This window comes from Oncorhynchus clarkii, chromosome 31 (genome assembly GCF_045791955.1).
Source record: "Oncorhynchus clarkii lewisi isolate Uvic-CL-2024 chromosome 31, UVic_Ocla_1.0, whole genome shotgun sequence".
Lineage (NCBI taxonomy): Eukaryota > Metazoa > Chordata > Actinopteri > Salmoniformes > Salmonidae > Oncorhynchus > Oncorhynchus clarkii.
In genome coordinates this window covers 16,659,972-16,678,171 of record NC_092177.1, presented here as the reverse complement: position 1 = coordinate 16,678,171, position 18,200 = coordinate 16,659,972, and the positions used below count along the sequence as shown (strand labels likewise).

Here is an 18,200-nt window from a genome sequence, read left to right as displayed (position 1 = left end):
TTTTGTCTCGCTGCAAAGCAGTTTATGTGCTCCGATGTATGCCATTTTACCCACTTATACAATGCAATATTTTCTCTAGCCGCTGGGAGCTGCTCTCGCTCCACTAGCAGGCGTGAGGATTACGCAGCCCCTCTCCATTTTACTGTTGCCCAGGCCACACTACGCGCACACACACTCAGCCTCACACCACAACTGGATGTGTGCCAAACAGGACTCTCACAAGAGGTGGAGTGGACTTTCCGGTGCGCCTCTAAATTGGCCAATCTCCCCTGATGGCGACTACCCTGTTTGCTACAGTCCGGCTTCCAACACCATGACACCATGCAAGGAACACACACAACATACAATCACTCACCTGCCAGTCTGATGAATTTCATTCATAACAAAAAGTGATTCCTCAAACAGCCTTTTCCAATTTCTTAACAGTGATCTATTTCAATCAAGAGTTATTGTAGGCATAAGAAAACATTTCCTGCCATTCATTTTATTTTTAAAAGAATGACCACTTTGGCGTTATCTGTCTATGTTTTTGTAACATTTTATATGACGACACAGAAATGAAATGTACACAGGAATTCGCTGTTCGGACATATTGTGGTCATGGGGTCATTTTCTGAGTCTCACGACCATGACTCCAGTTCGCTTTTTGTGTGACGCCCCCCAAATCTATGAAGAGTGTTTGCGTGTTCCGCTCAGCGAGTGGCGGGGACGAGGAGGTGGGAATGCGAGACGGTAAAGGCGAAGGACCTATGCAGCCACCGAACTGGACAAATGGTTTACGGCTCCGTTTTCTCGGTTGATCACTGTAGATAAAGATTGGATGTGTCTAATAGTTGACAATTTCTTATGATTTTTTTCTGTCTCCCTTTATTTATTCCAATATTCGTGGAAGGCACCACGGACAAACCACTGGACGGTGGGGCTCTGGTCAGCTCGCATCGCATTGGTAGGTGCACGAATTACGAAAGGCTGTGATAATATCATATCATATATTGAAGAGAGATAAGACCTATTCATACTTTTGCAATATTATCAATTGTAAGAATTACATCACCCAAACACACACGTTGTCGTTTAGTGAGGAAACATAGCGTGTTTTATTTATCCACTGCGACCGTGTCGTGCACGCGCGTACCCTGGACTGTCACTGTGTCTAGACAAAAGGTATTTTCTTATCCTTTTCGAACTCGATGCCATTTAGAGGTAGAGATTGTATTTTCTCAAGCATGGCTCACATCGCAACTACTGTAGTCAAATCGAAATGCGCGCTCCAAATTTGACTGGCGCATATGCGCAATAGGCTATTTGTTTGTGGTATTCCATTATTGCATAGATTTGTCCCCCTTGGAACTCAGGTGCAACAACACCCTGGTCTATCTTAACTTGAATGTAGAAAGCGTCACGTTATTCAAGGCATATCGTTTTATAAGCCTCAGATGTAGCCTATATTTTGGACACATTTTACAAGCTCTCTCAAACATAGGCTAGTATTCCCTTAATTACACTTAGGCCTATGTCATCATTATCTTTCATTCACTGAAAATAAAACCAACCATCTACCAATGCCTCTCTATTAACATCTACCTCTTTTCTCCACCTCTCTCCCCATTCTTTGTCTCCTCTGTCTCCTTCCCCCTCTCCTCTATCTCCCTCTGCTCAGCTCCACAGGGTATAAAGGTATCAGAGAGGATCATGGGAATATAACAGCTGTCAGTGTGTTGTGATTGGCTAACTGACAGCTGGTCTGTTGTCACTGTTCTTACCTTGGCATTACCCCACCACCTCCCCACCTCTCACCCAGTATGGCAGATACCCTGGACATGTCTGGCCCTTCCTCTCCGGAACAGCAGAGAGCCAATAGGATCCTCAGTGAGCCTCTAAGACGAAGCCTGAAGCGCTCTCATCCCTGCTCCCTCTCAGAGTATCTCAACAACACCAACAGAATAGCCCACCACCATAGTAGCTCCAGTAGTACGGATATCAGGGGCTTCCTCCACCCCACCGCAGCGCAGCACAGGCCCAACCAGCCCAGGCAGCCCAAGCCTCACCGGGCCCCCTCCTCCAACATAGACCTCTGGGATTCCCCCAGTGGGCTTCACCTGGCTCATGCTGCAGAGCTGCTGATGAGGGCTGGGGCCTTGACACTGACCCCCACACCCAAGGACCAGGGCCCTCTGGGCGGGCTGGGGGCTGGGGGAAATGGGGAGGAGGTGGAAGGTGGGTCCAGGGTTGAAGGGGACAGCATGGGTTGTGTGACAGACTTCCTGCCACTGCTAGGCTGCTCCTGGTTCTCCTTGAACCCAGGCCTGTTTGCTCTGACAGCGGGAGGAGGGGGATTCCTGACTGGTGGTGGAGGGTCAATGGGAATGGCTGGCGTTGGGGAGGGTGTGGAGGGGTTGCGAGGCGAGAGCTCGTCCCCTGGCGGCGGGGGGGGAGCTGGGAGAAGGAAGAGGAAGCGGTGCGGAGAGTGTGTGCCATGTCGACGGATGGGGAACTGTGAAGAGTGCAGCGCCTGCCGCAACCGTAAGACCGGACACCAGATCTGCAAGTACAGGAAGTGTGAGCAGCTGAAGAAGAAGGCAGCCACTGGGTTAGAGGTGAGAGGAAGTGGAGAAACACACACCTAAATACACACTATTAGAATGGCCATTCTGACTTTATTTAAGGTTTGACAACTGCTGCCCAAAATAATATACACTGAGTGCTATTTCCATGACATGGACTGACCAGGTGAATCCAGGGACGAACCCTTATTGATTTCACCTGTAAAATCCACTTTAATCAATGTATATCAAGGACAGGAGACAGGTTAAAGAAGGATTTTTATGCCATGAGACAATTGAGACATGGTTTTGTGTGTGTGAATGGCAAGACAAAATATTTAAGTGCCTTTGAACGGAGTATGGTAGTAGGTGCCAGGCTCAACCATGCTGAGGTTTTCAGGCTCAACAGTTTCCTGTGTGTATCAAGAATGGTCCACCATCCAAAGGACATCCAGCCAACTTGACAGTGGGAAGCATTGGAGTCAACATGGGCCAACATCCCTGTGGAACACTTTCGGCACCTTGTAGAGTCCATGAATTGAGGCTGTTCTGAGGGCAAATGGGGGTGCAACTCAATATTAGGAAGGTGTTCTTAATGTTTGTACACTCAGTGTATACCTCTTTAATAGTACTATGTTCATTTGTTACTGTCAATGGTCTTGAGGTGTAATAGTCTGTATACATGTGTTTGTGTTTTGAGTGGACCACTGCCTTCTGACCTTTCTCCTCTACTTTCATAGAAGATGGTGTTTCCATCAGGAGCAGCGTTTCCATGGCTACAATAGGATTCCACCTATCTTTCCCATGAACTGCCAGTCAAATTAAATAGACTCCGCCCATTTGGAATGTGATCATGGATACTCTGGGCATACAAAGTCAATTCAGGTGGCCTTGTTGGATTGGCTTGGAGAGTACAGTATCTTCGACAATCAAAAACATGAAGATGAAAACTCAATAAAGAAAAGAGAAGTCATACCAATGGATTTACATATTGTTGGGCCCAAAATGAGCCACCTCATTAACCACAGAGTATTGTTTATTCATTGAAAATGTAACTCCTTTTTATACTCCATTTTGGAACATTTTGTCATCAAAGTTTCTGACCTGGACGTTTCCATATAAGCCAAACCAAGAAGGACAGACTGGTCATAATATGATGTTTATGTTTGTTTTTCTATTCATGTCACAGCTGATACAATGATGAGTAGTAGATGTACTTAAGTCCTGATTAGTGTCTAGTTCTTACATCTCTACGGTCTGCCTTCTGAATAAAGACAAGGAAACTGCCTGTCTATGTGTGTGTTGGGATGAGTGTCTTTGTGTGTATTTTAGGGGCTGACTGATCCCTGTCTATTTCCAGTGGGGCTTTATGTAGTGTGTCTTGGGGGAGGCATGCATGATGGCCTGACAGAGTGGAGAGCCTTATCACTACATTACACACACACACACACAACCAAAACTTACACGAACAAAATATATGAAAATGTGACTCCCCACACACTCAATGCATTCACACTCATTCTCATTCCCATTCACACACTGATTCAAATGTTTAAATTCTATTCCTGATCATGCAGTATGCAGACACTCATTCTCTCTCACACAGTAATATTGTGATTGCAGAGAGTATGGCTCACACAGACAGGGGGTTTGGAGGTTGCCGTGACGATAGTTGATGAGATAGGACTTTCTTCCTCCACCGCTCACTCAGGGGGACGGGTGGATGGCGTAACCATGGAAATGGCAGGGTGAGGTGTCACGCTATAATTGGGCAATTGCTTGCACTTCCTGTGTGCCTTCAGTCAGAGAGCCTGTGTGTGTGTGTTGTTGCGCTTGTTGGCGTGTCTTACAGAGGTACTGCCCACTCAGGCAAATAATCAGGTAGCACGCTATTACTATTCCCACTGAATAAAAAACATGTCCTATTGTGCATCGCTTACTCTCGCGTACAAAGGGATGTTATATTCCCGAATCTCCACTTTCCCCTTGTGCCTTTCCAGTCATTTGGAGATGAATCCCCCTTCCTCCGGAAATCTGTGTCACCCTCTGGCCGTGAGGTCTGGAGCCGCCTCAAACGCCTGCAGAGTCTAGCTCTGATGCCCTGCAAGATGGCAGGAGAGGGGGAGGGGATACAGGAGGAGATGAAGATAGTAGGGGAAGAGTGAAGGGGCAAAAAGAGAAAGGGAAGTGGTGGGAACGATCCCTAGAGAAATGGAGAGGTAGAGAGATGGAGGGATAAAGATGGATGCATTGTTGAAAATACAGAATGACCCTGGCTCTAAGTCTGTCCTCTCAAACCACAGTTGGACCTAGCTATGTTAGTCGCTGCAGCCAGCTGTTACATGGCTCAGTAATGCTACACTGGTTGGATCTTACTACAGCAGTGCTAGCAGGGCGTCATAGAAGAAGAGGCCATTGTTCCTGAATCCTAAAGACACACTTTCATCTGTCCTGGTGGTACATGAGACATGCTTTATTGAGTTGGTAGAGATATAGTTGTGCTGAATGTGTTCATACAGCCAGCCTGTTTCTGTCGCCACCATGCCGCTACTCGCTAATCAAGTTACCACTAGGTCCTTTTCATCCTTTTGTTAACCAGCTGCTGGGAACTCCACTAGTTAACCAGAGCATGGAACCCTCCTCTCCCTGTTTTGTTAGGGGCTTCAGAAAAACAACTGTAATCCACCTCAGATTAATCTATATAGTTTTTAATGCATTCCACCCACATGTGTGACCTGTATATGTGTGTGTGTGTGTGTGTGTGTGTGTGTGTGTGTGTGTGTGTGTGTGTGTGTGTGTGTGTGTGTGTGTGTGTGTGTGTGTGTGTGTGTGTGTGTGTGTGTGTGTGTGTGTGTGTGTGTGTGTGTGTGTGTGTGTGTGTGTGTGTGTGCGCGCGTGTGTGTGCGTGTGTGCGTGCGCGCGCGTGTGTTTGAGATCTAGGTATAATCCTATCCCAGAGCAGGGTGAAAGGCAGGTCTGGCTGTCCTTGACCTCTCTGGTCACCATGAATACAAATCACTATAAAACAACAGAGGATTCCATCTCCCCCTTTCAACTCTCTCCCTCTTTCACCTCTTTCACCTCTCTCCCTCTTTCATTTCCCTCCCTCTTTCACCTCTCTTCCCTTTTCACCTCTCCCCCTTTTTTTTACCTCTCTCCCTCTTTCACCTCTCTCCCCTTTTCACCTCTCTCCCTCTTTCACCTCTTTCTCCTCTCTCCTTCTTTCTCCTCTCTCCCTCTTTCAGCTCTCTCACCCTTTCATCTCTTTCCTTTTTACCTCTCACCCCCTTTCACCTCTCTCCCTCTTTCATCTCTCTCCCCTTTTCATCTCTCTCCCTCTTTCAACTCTCTCCCCTTTTCACCTCTCTCCCCTTTTCACCTCTCTCCCTCTTTCACCTCTTTCTCCTCTCTCCTTCTTTCTCCTCTCTCCCTCTTTCAGCTCTCTCACCCTTTCATCTCTTTCCTTTTCACCTCTCACCCCCTTTCACCTCTCTCCCTCTTTCATCTCTCTCCCCTTTTCATCTCTCTCCCTCTTTCAACTCTCTCCCTTATTCACCTCTTTCACCTCACTCCCTCCTTCATCTCTCTCCCTCATTCACATCTCTTTCATTTTCACCTTTCACCCCCTTTCATCTCTCTCCCTCTCATCTCTCTCCCCTTTTCATCTCTCTCCCTCTTTCACCTCTCTCCCCCTTTCACCTCTCTCCCTCTTTCACCTCTCTCCCCCTTTCACCTCTCTCCCTCTTTCATCTCTCTCCCTCTTTCACCTCTCTCCCCCTTTCACCTCTCTCCCTCTTTCACCTCTCTCCCTCTTTCACCTCTCTCCCTCTTTCACCTCTCTCCCCCTTTCACCTCTCTCCCCCCTTCACCTCTTTCCCTCCACCTCTCTCCCTCTTTCACCTCTCTCCCCTTTTCACCTCTCTCCCTCCTTCACCTCTCTCCCCTTTTCATCTGTCTCCCCTTTTCAACTCTCTCCCCTTTCTCCTCTCTCCCCTTTTCACCTCTCTCCCTCCTTCACCTCTCTCCCACTTTCACCTCTCTCCCTCCTTCACCTCTCTCCCTCTTTCACCTCTCTCCTACTTTCACCTCTCTCCCTCCTTCACCTCTCTCCCCTTTCTCCTCTCTCCCCCTTTCACCTCTCTCCCTCTTTATTAATCCTCTCTCTCTTTATTAATCTGCTCTCTCTCTTTATTAATCCCCTCTCTCTCTCTTTATTAATCCTCTCTCTCTCTTTATTAATCCCCTCTCTCTCTCTTTATTAATCCTCTCTCTCTCTTTATTAATCCCCTCTCTCTCTCTTTATTAATCCTCTCTCTCTCTTTATTAATCCCCTCTCTCTCTCTTTATTAATCCTCTCTCTCTCTTTATTAATCCTCTCTCTCTCTCTTTATTAATCCTCTCTCTCTCTTTATGAATCCTCTCTCTTTATTAATCCTCTCTCTCTCTTTATGAATCCTCTCCCTCTTTATTAATTCTCTCTCCCTCTTTATTAATCCTCTCCCTCTTTATTAATCCTCTCTCTCTCTTTATTAATCCTCTCTCCCTCTTTATTAATTCTCTCTCCCTCCTTATTAATCCTCTCTCTCTTTATTAATCCTCTCTCTCTTTATGAATCCTCTCTCTCTCTCTCTTTATTAATCCTCTCTCTCTTTATTAATCCCCTCTCTCTCTTTAATAATCCTCTCTCTCTCTTTATTAATCCTATCTCTATTAATCCTCTCTCTCTCTTTATTAATCCTCCCTCTCTCTTTATTAATCCTCTCTCTCTTTATTAATCCTCTCTCTCTTTATTAATCCTCTCCGTCTTTATTAATCCTCTCTGTCTCTCTTTATTAATCCTCTCTCTCTTTATTAATCCTCTCTCTCTTTATTAATCCTCTCCCTCTTTATTAATCCTCTCTCTCTATTTATTAAACCTCTCTCTATTAATCCTCTCTGTCTCTCTTTATTAATCCTCTCTCTCTCTTTATTAATCCTCTCTCTCTTTATTAATCCTCTCTCTCTCTTTATTAATCATCTCTCTCTCTTTATGAATCCTCTCTCTCTTTATTAATCCTCTCTCTCTCTTTATTAATTCTCTCTTTCTCTTTATTAATCCTCTCTCTCTTTATTAATCCCCTCTCTCTCTTTATTAATCCTCTCTCTCTCTTTATTAATCCTCTCTCTCTCTTTATGAATCCTCTCTCTCTTTATTAATCCTCTTTCTCTCTTTATTAATCCTCTCTCTCTCTTTATTAATCCTCTCTCCCGCTTTATTAAACCTCTCCCTCTATTAATCCTCTCTCCCTCTTTATTAATCCTCTCCCTGTTTATTAATACTCTCCCTCTTTATTAATCCTCTCCCTCTTTATTAATCCCCTCTCCCTCTTTATGAATCCTCTCCCGCTATTAATCGTCTCTCCCTCTTTATTAATTCTCTCTCCCTCTTTATTAATCCTCTCCCTCTATTAATCCTCTCTCCCTCTTTATTAATCCTCTCCCTCTTTATTAATCCTCTCTCTCTTTATGAATCCTCTCTCTATTCATCCTCTCTCTCTCTCTCTCTCTTTATTAATCCTCTCTCTCTTTATTAATCCCCTCTCTCTCTTTATTAATCCTCTCCCTCTTTATTAATCCTCTCTCTCTCTTTATTAAACCTCTCTCTATTTATCCTCTCTGTCTCTCTTTATTAATCCTCTCTCTCTTTATTAATCCTCTCTCTCTTTATTAATCCTCTCTCTCTTTATGAATCCTCTCTCTCTCTTTATTAAACCTCTCTCTATTAATCCTCTCCGTCTCTCTTTATTAATCCTCTCTCTCTCTTTATTAATCCTCTCTCTCTTTATTAATCCTCTCTCTCTCTTTATTAAACCTCTCTTTATTAAACCTCTCTCTATTAATCCTCTCTCTCTTTATTAATCCCCTCTCTCTCTTTATTAATCCTCTCTCTCTCTTTATTAATCCTCTCTCTCTCTTTATTAATCATCTCTCTCTCTTTATGAATCCTCTCTCTCTTTATTAATCCTCTCTCTCTCTTTATTAATCCTCTCTCTCTTTATTAATCCCCTCTCTCTCTTTATTAATCCTCTCTCTCTCTTTATTAATCCTCTCTCTCTCTTTATGAATCCTCTCTCTCTTTATTAATCCTCTCTCTCTCTTTATTAATCCTCTCTCTCTCTTTATTAATCCTCTCTCCCTCTTTATTAAACCTCTCCCTCTATTAATCCTCTCTCTCTCTTTATTAATCCTCTCTCTCTCTTTATGAATCCTCTCTCTCTTTATTAATCCTCTCTCTCTCTTTATTAATCCTCTCTCTCTCTTTATTAATCCTCTCTCTCTCTTTATTAATCCTCTCTCTCTCTTTATTAATCCTCTCTCTCTTTATTAATCCCCTCTCTCTCTTTATTAATCCTCTCTCTCTCTTTATTAATCCTCTCTCTCTTTATGAATCCTCTCTCTCTTTATTAATCCTCTCTCTCTTTATTAATCCTCTCCCTCTATTAATCCTCTCTCTCTCTTTATTAATCCTCTCCCTGTTTATTAATACTCTCCCTCTTTATTAATCCTCTCCCTCTTTATTAATCCCCTCTCCCTCTTTATGAAGCCTCTCCCGCTATTAATCGTCTCTCCCTCTTTATTAATTCTCTCTCCCTCTTTATTAATCCTCTCCCTCTATTAATCCTCTCTCCCTCTTTATTAATCCTCTCCCTCTTTATTAATCCTCTCTCTCTTTATGAATCCTCTCTCTATTCATCCTCTCTCTCTCTCTCTTTATTAATCCCCTCTCTCTTTATTAATCCCCTCTCTCTCTTTATTAATCCTCTCTCTCTCTTTATTAATCCCCTCTCTCTCTTTATTAATCCACTCTCTCTATTAATCCTCTCTCTCTCTTTATTAATCCTCTCTCTCTTTATTAATCCTCTCTCTCTCTTTATTAATCCTCTCTCTCTCTCTTTATTAATCCTCTCTCTCTCTCTCTATTAATCCTCTCTGTCTCTCTTTATTAATCCTCGCTCTCTCTTTATTAATCCTCTCTCTCTCTTTATTAATCATCTCTCTCTTTATTAATCCTCTCTCTCTCTCTCTATTAATCCTCTCTGTCTCTCTTTATTAATCCTCTCTCTCTCTTTATTAATCCTCTCTCTCTCTTTATTAATCCTCTCCCCCTTTATTAATCCTCTCTCTCTCTTTATTAATCCTCTCTCTCTTTATTAATCCTCTCTCTCTCTTTATTAATCCTCTCTCTCTCTTTATTAATCCTCTCTCTCTCTTTATTAATCCTCTCTCTCTCTTTATTAATCCTCTCTCTCTTTATTAATCCCCTCTCTCTCTTTATTAATCCTCTCTCTCTCTTTATTAATCCTCTCTCTCTTTATGAATCCTCTCTCTCTTTATTAATCCTCTCTCTCTTTATTAATCCTCTCCCTCTATTAATCCTCTCTCTCTCTTTATTAATCCTCTCCCTGTTTATTAATACTCTCCCTCTTTATTAATCCTCTCCCTCTTTATTAATCCCCTCTCCCTCTTTATGAAGCCTCTCCCGCTATTAATCGTCTCTCCCTCTTTATTAATTCTCTCTCCCTCTTTATTAATCCTCTCCCTCTATTAATCCTCTCTCCCTCTTTATTAATCCTCTCCCTCTTTATTAATCCTCTCTCTCTTTATGAATCCTCTCTCTATTCATCCTCTCTCTCTCTCTCTTTATTAATCCCCTCTCTCTTTATTAATCCCCTCTCTCTCTTTATTAATCCTCTCTCTCTCTTTATTAAACCTCTCTCTATTTATCCTCTCTGTCTCTCTTTATTAATCCTCTCTCTCTTTATTAATCCTCTCTCTCTTTATTAATCCTCTCTCTCTTTATGAATCCTCTCTCTCTCTTTATTAAACCTCTCTCTATTAATCCTCTCCGTCTCTCTTTATTAATCCTCTCTCTCTCTTTATTAATCCTCTCTCTCTTTATTAATCCTCTCTCTCTCTTTATTAAACCTCTCTTTATTAAACCTCTCTCTATTAATCCTCTCTCTCTTTATTAATCCCCTCTCTCTCTTTATTAATCCTCTCTCTCTCTTTATTAATCCTCTCTCTCTCTTTATTAATCATCTCTCTCTCTTTATGAATCCTCTCTCTCTTTATTAATCCTCTCTCTCTCTTTATTAATCCTCTCTCTCTTTATTAATCCCCTCTCTCTCTTTATTAATCCTCTCTCTCTCTTTATTAATCCTCTCTCTCTCTTTATGAATCCTCTCTCTCTTTATTAATCCTCTCTCTCTCTTTATTAATCCTCTCTCTCTCTTTATTAATCCTCTCTCCCTCTTTATTAAACCTCTCCCTCTATTAATCCTCTCTCTCTCTTTATTAATCCTCTCTCTCTCTTTATGAATCCTCTCTCTCTTTATTAATCCTCTCTCTCTCTTTATTAATCCTCTCTCTCTCTTTATTAATCCTCTCTCTCTCTTTATTAATCCTCTCTCTCTCTTTATTAATCCTCTCTCTCTTTATTAATCCCCTCTCTCTCTTTATTAATCCTCTCTCTCTCTTTATTAATCCTCTCTCTCTTTATGAATCCTCTCTCTCTTTATTAATCCTCTCTCTCTTTATTAATCCTCTCCCTCTATTAATCCTCTCTCTCTCTTTATTAATCCTCTCCCTGTTTATTAATACTCTCCCTCTTTATTAATCCTCTCCCTCTTTATTAATCCCCTCTCCCTCTTTATGAAGCCTCTCCCGCTATTAATCGTCTCTCCCTCTTTATTAATTCTCTCTCCCTCTTTATTAATCCTCTCCCTCTATTAATCCTCTCTCCCTCTTTATTAATCCTCTCCCTCTTTATTAATCCTCTCTCTCTTTATGAATCCTCTCTCTATTCATCCTCTCTCTCTCTCTCTTTATTAATCCCCTCTCTCTTTATTAATCCCCTCTCTCTCTTTATTAATCCTCTCTCTCTCTTTATTAATCCCCTCTCTCTCTTTATTAATCCACTCTCTCTATTAATCCTCTCTCTCTCTTTATTAATCCTCTCTCTCTTTATTAATCCTCTCTCTCTCTTTATTAATCCTCTCTCTCTCTCTTTATTAATCCTCTCTCTCTCTCTCTATTAATCCTCTCTGTCTCTCTTTATTAATCCTCGCTCTCTCTTTATTAATCCTCTCTCTCTCTTTATTAATCATCTCTCTCTTTATTAATCCTCTCTCTCTCTCTCTATTAATCCTCTCTGTCTCTCTTTATTAATCCTCTCTCTCTCTTTATTAATCCTCTCTCTCTCTTTATTAATCCTCTCTCTCTTTATTAATCCTCTCTCTCTTTATTAATCCTCTCTCTCTCTTTATTAATCCTCTCTCTCTCTTTATTAATCCTCTCCCCCTTTATTAATCATCTCTCTCTTTATTAATCCTCTCTCTCTCTTTATTAATCCTCTCTCTCTTTATTAATCCTCTCTCTCTTTATTAATCCTCTCTCTCTTTATTAATCCTCTCTCTCTCTTTATTAATCCTCTCTCTCTCTTTATTAATCCTCTCTCTCTCTCTTTATTAATCCTCTCTCTCTCTCTTTATTAATCCTCTCTCTCTCTTTATTAATCCTCTCTCTCTCTTTATTAATCCTCTCTCTCTCTGTATTAATCCTCTCTCTCTCTTTATTAATCCTCTCTCTCTTTATTAATCCTCTCTCTCTCTCTTTATTAATCCTCTCTCTCTCTCTCTCTTTATTAATCCTCTCTCTCTCTTTATTAATCCTCTCTCTCTCTTTATTAATCCTCTCTCTCTCTTTATTAATCCTCTCTCTCTCTTTATTAATCCTCTCTCTCTCTTTATTAATCCTCTCTCTCTTTATTAATCCTCTCTCTCTCTATCTTAAACACCCTCACACATTTCTTCCACATTTTTATTCAGCTGAATTAGAAGACAACAGGTCAAATTAATTTGTGCATTGCACAAGCATATTTCACACACAATATTGAAATAACCTCCTCAAACAAATGTAGTTAGAGCGCAAATGTTCAAAACAGAATATGACCAGAAAATCTACGAGGTTAGACCGTTAGATAACAACAACTAACAAAGCAAAAGATCAGGCATCTAAAAACATGACAGGATGGTTTGACCTATAGCCCAAACATACCACGCCCCTTATTACAGCTGGGGTTTTTCTTTTTTTTACATAATTCATGATGAGAAATTTGAAGCTAAATCTTTTCCTCCACCCCATGTACAAATGAGATACAAACCTCTTGTACATATGTAGAAATAGCTCTTGTGTTAGCCATGTCCAAACCTCTTGTGTATTTAGCTTCCAGGAGAGGTAGAACTGTATGACTACCATGCAGTCTCCAGGAATCTTTAAAGGGAGCCGTTTCACCAGAATACCAGCGCCAAGCATTCCTCCCACTCAGCCGTGCATGTCCACCTTTAACTCGGCTAAGTTTGGAGCTCATATTTCTCAGCACCGTTCCTTAGGTGAGTGTCTGTCCGTAGGTCACTTGTACCTGGTATTCATATGAGCCCGTCAAGTGGGCAGTACCTCTTCTGTGTGGTTGGTTGACTGGAGGTGACCCTGGAGTTACCTGAGGTTTGGCTGCTAGCTACAGGTGAAAGGGTTTGGTGGCCACATGGGGAATGGTGGTGGGAGAGGACGTGGCAAATGCTCTCCTGAGCTGGGCCACCCGACCACCAAATGCTGGGCTCTCCTCTTCATGACTGACCACCACTAGAGAGATAGAGAGGGAAAGGATTGTAAAAATATATGTTAAGTCAATGAGCTTGAATCGAGTGTAGAGTATGTCATACACACGCACTTATGCACACACAAAAAACACTCTCTCTCTCTCTATCGCTCTTTCTCTCTCACCTCTTCTGCTCTGTGGGCAGGCCTTTTGTCTGGCTGACAGCTGGGGTTGGAGACAGAGGCTGATGTTGCTGCAGTGGGGTCTGTAGCAGAGGCCCCAGTCCTTTAGGTCATCTGTGCTGTAGCCTGACACACTGTCGATGCTGTCCTCCCTGGTGTCCTTTGGGTCGACCTCAGCACTGCCTGTGTACTGGTCCTCCTCAGAGTCCTTAGACCCGTCTGAGTCTTCCTGGAAATAGAAGAAGAATGGTGAGCTACATCCTGTATGGTAGAGCTGATATCTTTCTCTTTCCCTCTCTTTCTGTGTCTCATGCAAACGCAAACGCACGCACGCACGCACACACACACACACACACACACACACACACACACACACACACACACACACACACACACACACACACACACACACACACACACACACACACACACACACACACACACACACACACACACACACACACACACTTACGCTGAGTTGCATCAGTATGGCTGATTGTGAGCTGGTTTGGTGGTTCTCTCTGTCTGTCAGTAGAGACACAGTATGGATATCAACCACTAGGTTGTTAATTTCTGTACTCTGTAGTCTGGTGTTGGTACGAAGGGTCTGGAGGAGTTTGGAGGATCTAAATTCATCCACCTCTCCGATCACGCTCACACTCACATCCCCATCACGACCCAACAGCCAACGCACGCTCTTACTGTGACCTGAGGAGACAAAGAAACACACAGACACATTGAATGCCACACTGTGTAATTATCACAGATAATACAATAGAAGGTAACTCTTCAAACCTATCACTATTTTAGATCCATTGTCAGAGTTCATCATGGAGTCTGGTTGTCGTACTGGTTCCAGCCCAGCAGATGGTGCTGTTGTCTTATCAGTGAACAAACACGTCACTGACATCTACAGTAGCCTAGTTTTATCTATTGTCCAGTGTATAGGATCTACACAAACACTGCCTTAGGGTGTTTTCACATATAGTCCTCTTTAAAAGAACCCGATCTCAGTCCTCTTTAAAGTGAACTCTGAGGTAAAAATAAAAAAAAGCAAGAGAACTCAGTTGTCTTTGTATTCACACTGTCCTCTCCTTGGCATGAGGACTCAACTCTTTTGCCAGTTCACTGTTCACCTGTTTTGTGGTGTGAGTTCTCTTTGCATTCACATTGCTATGTTTAGAAAGGAACCAAGATCTTTTTCCAACATTTACTCAATGCACTCTGGGTACAAGACAAGCCATTCTGTCTTATCGGAAGCTAATAGATTGCATGTAGTTATTAGACATCATTATTATAATCAAAAGATAATATTAACATGTACATATTATTGGTAACAAAATAAATAGCTGAAGAATAACTGCAGATTTAGTAACGATGTAATTGAAAATTGTACCCCCTTTAAGAGCTAGCATTGATTTGGTACCCTATTGTCTTCTCACACTATTCAAAGAGCTAGCATTGATTTGGTACCCTATTGTCTTCTCACACTATTCAAAGAGCTAGCATTGATTTGGACCCCTATTGTCTTCTCACACTATTCAAAGAGCTAGCATTGATTTGGTACCCTATTGTCTTCTCACACTATTCAAAGAGCTAGCATTGATTTGGTACCCTATTGTCTTCTCACACTATTCAAAGAGCTAGCATTGATTTGGTACCCTATTGTCTTCTCACACTATTCAAAGAGCTAGCATTGATTTGGTACCCTATTGTCTTCTCACACTATTCAAAGAGCTAGCATTGATTTGGTACCCTATTGTCTTCTCACACTATTCAAAGAGCTAGCATTGATTTGGACCCCTATTGTCTTCTCCCACAATCGAATAATCAGTGTGTGAAGCTCTCAGCCTATAGATGACATATTTCAAACAAATAAAAAAAGTGTGAAAACCCCCTTACTGACACACTAGACTATGGTCTTCACCTTCCAGTAATCACTCTGATCTGACCTTAGACCTGTGCTAATTGGTGTCATAAGTGGGATTCAACCTGTCTCTAGTTACAACCTCTAGTCTCTAGTTACAGCCAGGTCACCATTACAGTGAAATGAACACGATACACATGAACAGGCTACTAGCCTAAATTTGAAAAAATGGCCCATTTCAATTAATTAATTTCAGTTCAGATAGTTGAAAATAAGCCTATGTAATAAGGGAAGAGCACAATTGCAAGAAAAGGTGTGGAAGCAAATCATTTTGGAAATATGGATGTATTTTTTAAGCCTACAGGATGGACCACAAGCTGTGTGTGCGCGCCTGCATCCTTCCCTATATGTGTGCGCGTACTTATATCTGCTCGTGCATGTGTGACATTTAGGAGTTGTACTGTGTTGCCTACTTACTATCTTACATAAGGAGAGTATTTCTGGGCCATGGGGCCTGTGAGAAGAATGGTGAAGTGTTTGATGCTCAACACTCTGTTCTGCTGGTCAGTTTGACACCAGGTGTTAAGAGATGACCTGGCCTGACCTTCTGCTACTAAGATGACACACACACACGCGCGCACGCACACACGTGCACACGCACACACACGTGCACACGCACACACACACACACACACACACACACACACACACACACACACACACACACACACACACACACACACACACACACACACACACACTCAGGTGACACAGAGCACAGATTGGAAAGACATAGTGGTAACGAGATATTCAGGGCTAAAAGCAGCGAGCCTCACCAAACCACAGGGCTTACTCAATTCTATTCACTCCTATTCAATCTGCCGGGCAGGCAGGCATGTGGAATGAATCAATCGCTGCCGCTGTGTTTCTGATTATAGAGCTCTGATGAGAGGGCTGGGTACTACACTATACTGTTCTATTAGTACCAATGGAGATTCTATATTCTATATCCTATCAGATAGAGAAAGGGACAGGGGGAGAGAGGAATAGAATGGAAAAGAGAGTGATATGGGTTAGTGAGAGAGATATGGGTTAGTGAGAGTGGTGGAACTAGGCCTGATCTGAAGGCCTTTCTCTGTAGATAAGAGTGTGGTTTCAGGGTTGTGTTTCTCAGAATAGTGGAGTGGGTGCTCAAGCATGCTCAATTACTCATTGCCTCTTTCTCTCTCCAGGTCTCTTTCTCTCTCCCTGTCTCTCTCTCCCTGTCTCTCTCTCCCTGCCTCTTTCTCTCCCTGTCTCTCTCTCCCTGTCTCTTTCTCTTCCTGTCTCTTTCTCTTCCTGTCTCTTTCTCTTCCTGTCTTTTTCTCTTCCTGTCTCTTTCTCTTCCTGTCTCTTTCTCTTCCTGTCTCTCTCTCCCTGTCTCTTTCTCTTCCTGTCTCTCTCTCCCTGTCTCTTTCTCTTCCTGTCTCTTTCTCTTCCTGTCTCTCTCTTCCTGTCTCTTTCTCTCCCTGTCTCTTTCTCTTCCTGTCTTTTTCTCTTCCTGTCTCTTTCTCTTCCTGTCTCTTTCTCTTCCTGTCTCTCTCTCCCTGTCTCTTTCTCTTCCTGTCTCTCTCTCCCTGTCTCTTTCTCTTCCTGTCTCTTTCTCTTCCTGTCTCTCTCTTTCTGTCTCTTTCTCTTCCTGTCTCTCTCTTCCTGTCTCTTTCTCTTCCTTTCTCTCTCTCCCTGTCTCTTTCTCTTCCTGTCTCTCTCTCCCTGTCTCTTTCTCTCCCTGTCTCTTTCTCTTCCTGTCTCTCTCTCTCCCTGTCTTTCTCTCCCTGCCTTTTTCTCTTCCTGTCTCTTTCTCTTCCTGTCTCTTTCTCTCCCTGTCTCTTTCTCTTCCTGTCTCTTTCTCTTCCTGTCTCTCTCTTCCTGTCTCTTTCTCTTCCTGTCTCTTTCTCTTCCTGTCTCTTTCTCTTCCTGTCTCTCTCTCCCTGTCTCTTTCTCTTCCTGTCTCTCTCTCCCTGTCTCTTTCTCTTCCTGTCTCTCTCTCCCTGTCTCTTTCTCTCCCTGTCTCTTTCTCCTCCTGTCTCTCTCTCTCCCTCCCTTTTTCTCTTCCTGTCTCTTTTTCTTCCTGTCTCTTTCTCTCCCTGTCTCTTTCTCTTCCTGTCTCTTTCTCTTCCTGTCTCTTTCTCTTCCTGTCTCTTTCTCTTCCTGTCTCTCTCTCTTCCTGTCTCTCTCTCCTGCCTTTTTCTCTTCCTGTCTCTTTCTCTTCCTGTCTCTTTCTCTTCCTGTCTCTTTCTCTTTCTCTTCCTGTCTCTTTCTCTTCCTGTCTCTCTCTCCCTGTCTCTTTCTCTTCCTGTCTCTCTCTCCCTGTCTCTTTCTCTTCCTGTCTTTTTCTCTTCCTGTCTCTTTCTCTTCCTGTCTCTTTCTCTTCCTGTCTCTCTCTTCCTGTCTCTTTCTCTTCCTGTCTCTCTCTCCCTGTCTCTTTCTCTTCCTGTCTCTCTCTTCCTGTCTCTCTCTTTCTGTCTCTTTCTCTTCCTGTCTCTCTCTCTCCTGTCTCTTTCTCTTCTCCCTGTCTCTTTCTCTTCCTGTCTCTCTCTCCCTGTCTCTTTCTCTCCCTGTCTCTTTCTCTTCCTGTCTCTCTCTCTCCCTGTCTTTCTCTCCCTGCCTTTTTCTCTTCCTGTCTCTTTCTCTTCCTGTCTCTTTCTCTCCCTGTCTCTTTCTCTCCCTGTCTCTTTCTCTTCCTGTCTCTCTCTTCCTGTCTTTCTATCTCCCTGTCTCTCTTTCCCTGTCTCTCTCTCCCTGTCTCTCTCTTCCTGTCTCTCTTTCCCTGTCTCTCTCTCCCTGTCTCTCTCTCCCTGTCTCTCTCTCCCTGTCTCTTTCTCTCCCTGTCTCTCTCTCCCTGTCTCTCTCTCCCTGCCTCTTTCTCTTCCTGTCTCTCTCTCTGCCTCTTTCTATTCCTGTCTCTTTCTCTTCCTGTCTCTTTCTCTTCC

At 42.8% G+C, this 18,200-nt stretch overlaps 2 protein-coding genes across 2 annotated transcripts in view; one reads left to right on the top strand and one right to left on the bottom strand.

Annotated features, from left to right (window-relative positions):
• The first annotated feature begins 697 nt into the window (after positions 1-697).
• LOC139391029 (CXXC-type zinc finger protein 5-like) lies at positions 698-4,473 on the top strand. Its single transcript, XM_071138502.1, has 3 exons — positions 698-946; positions 1,661-2,597; positions 3,284-4,473. The coding sequence occupies exons 2-3, from the start codon at positions 1,803-1,805 to the stop codon at positions 3,326-3,328; spliced, it is 840 nt and encodes a 279-aa protein (XP_070994603.1). The 5' UTR covers positions 698-946; positions 1,661-1,802; the 3' UTR covers positions 3,329-4,473.
• Positions 4,474-12,387: 7,914 nt separating this feature from the next.
• LOC139391007 (SH2 domain-containing protein 4A-like) overlaps positions 12,388-18,200 on the bottom strand; it is a 9,312-nt gene continuing 3,499 nt past the window's right edge. The window contains exons 3-5 of the mRNA XM_071138465.1: positions 13,834-14,069; positions 13,365-13,590; positions 12,388-13,223 (exon numbers count right to left, since the gene is read on the bottom strand). Of these exons, the coding sequence (XP_070994566.1) occupies positions 13,099-13,223; positions 13,365-13,590; positions 13,834-14,069 (587 nt within the window). The 3' untranslated portion in view covers positions 12,388-13,098. The remainder of the gene's footprint in view (positions 13,224-13,364; positions 13,591-13,833; positions 14,070-18,200) is intronic.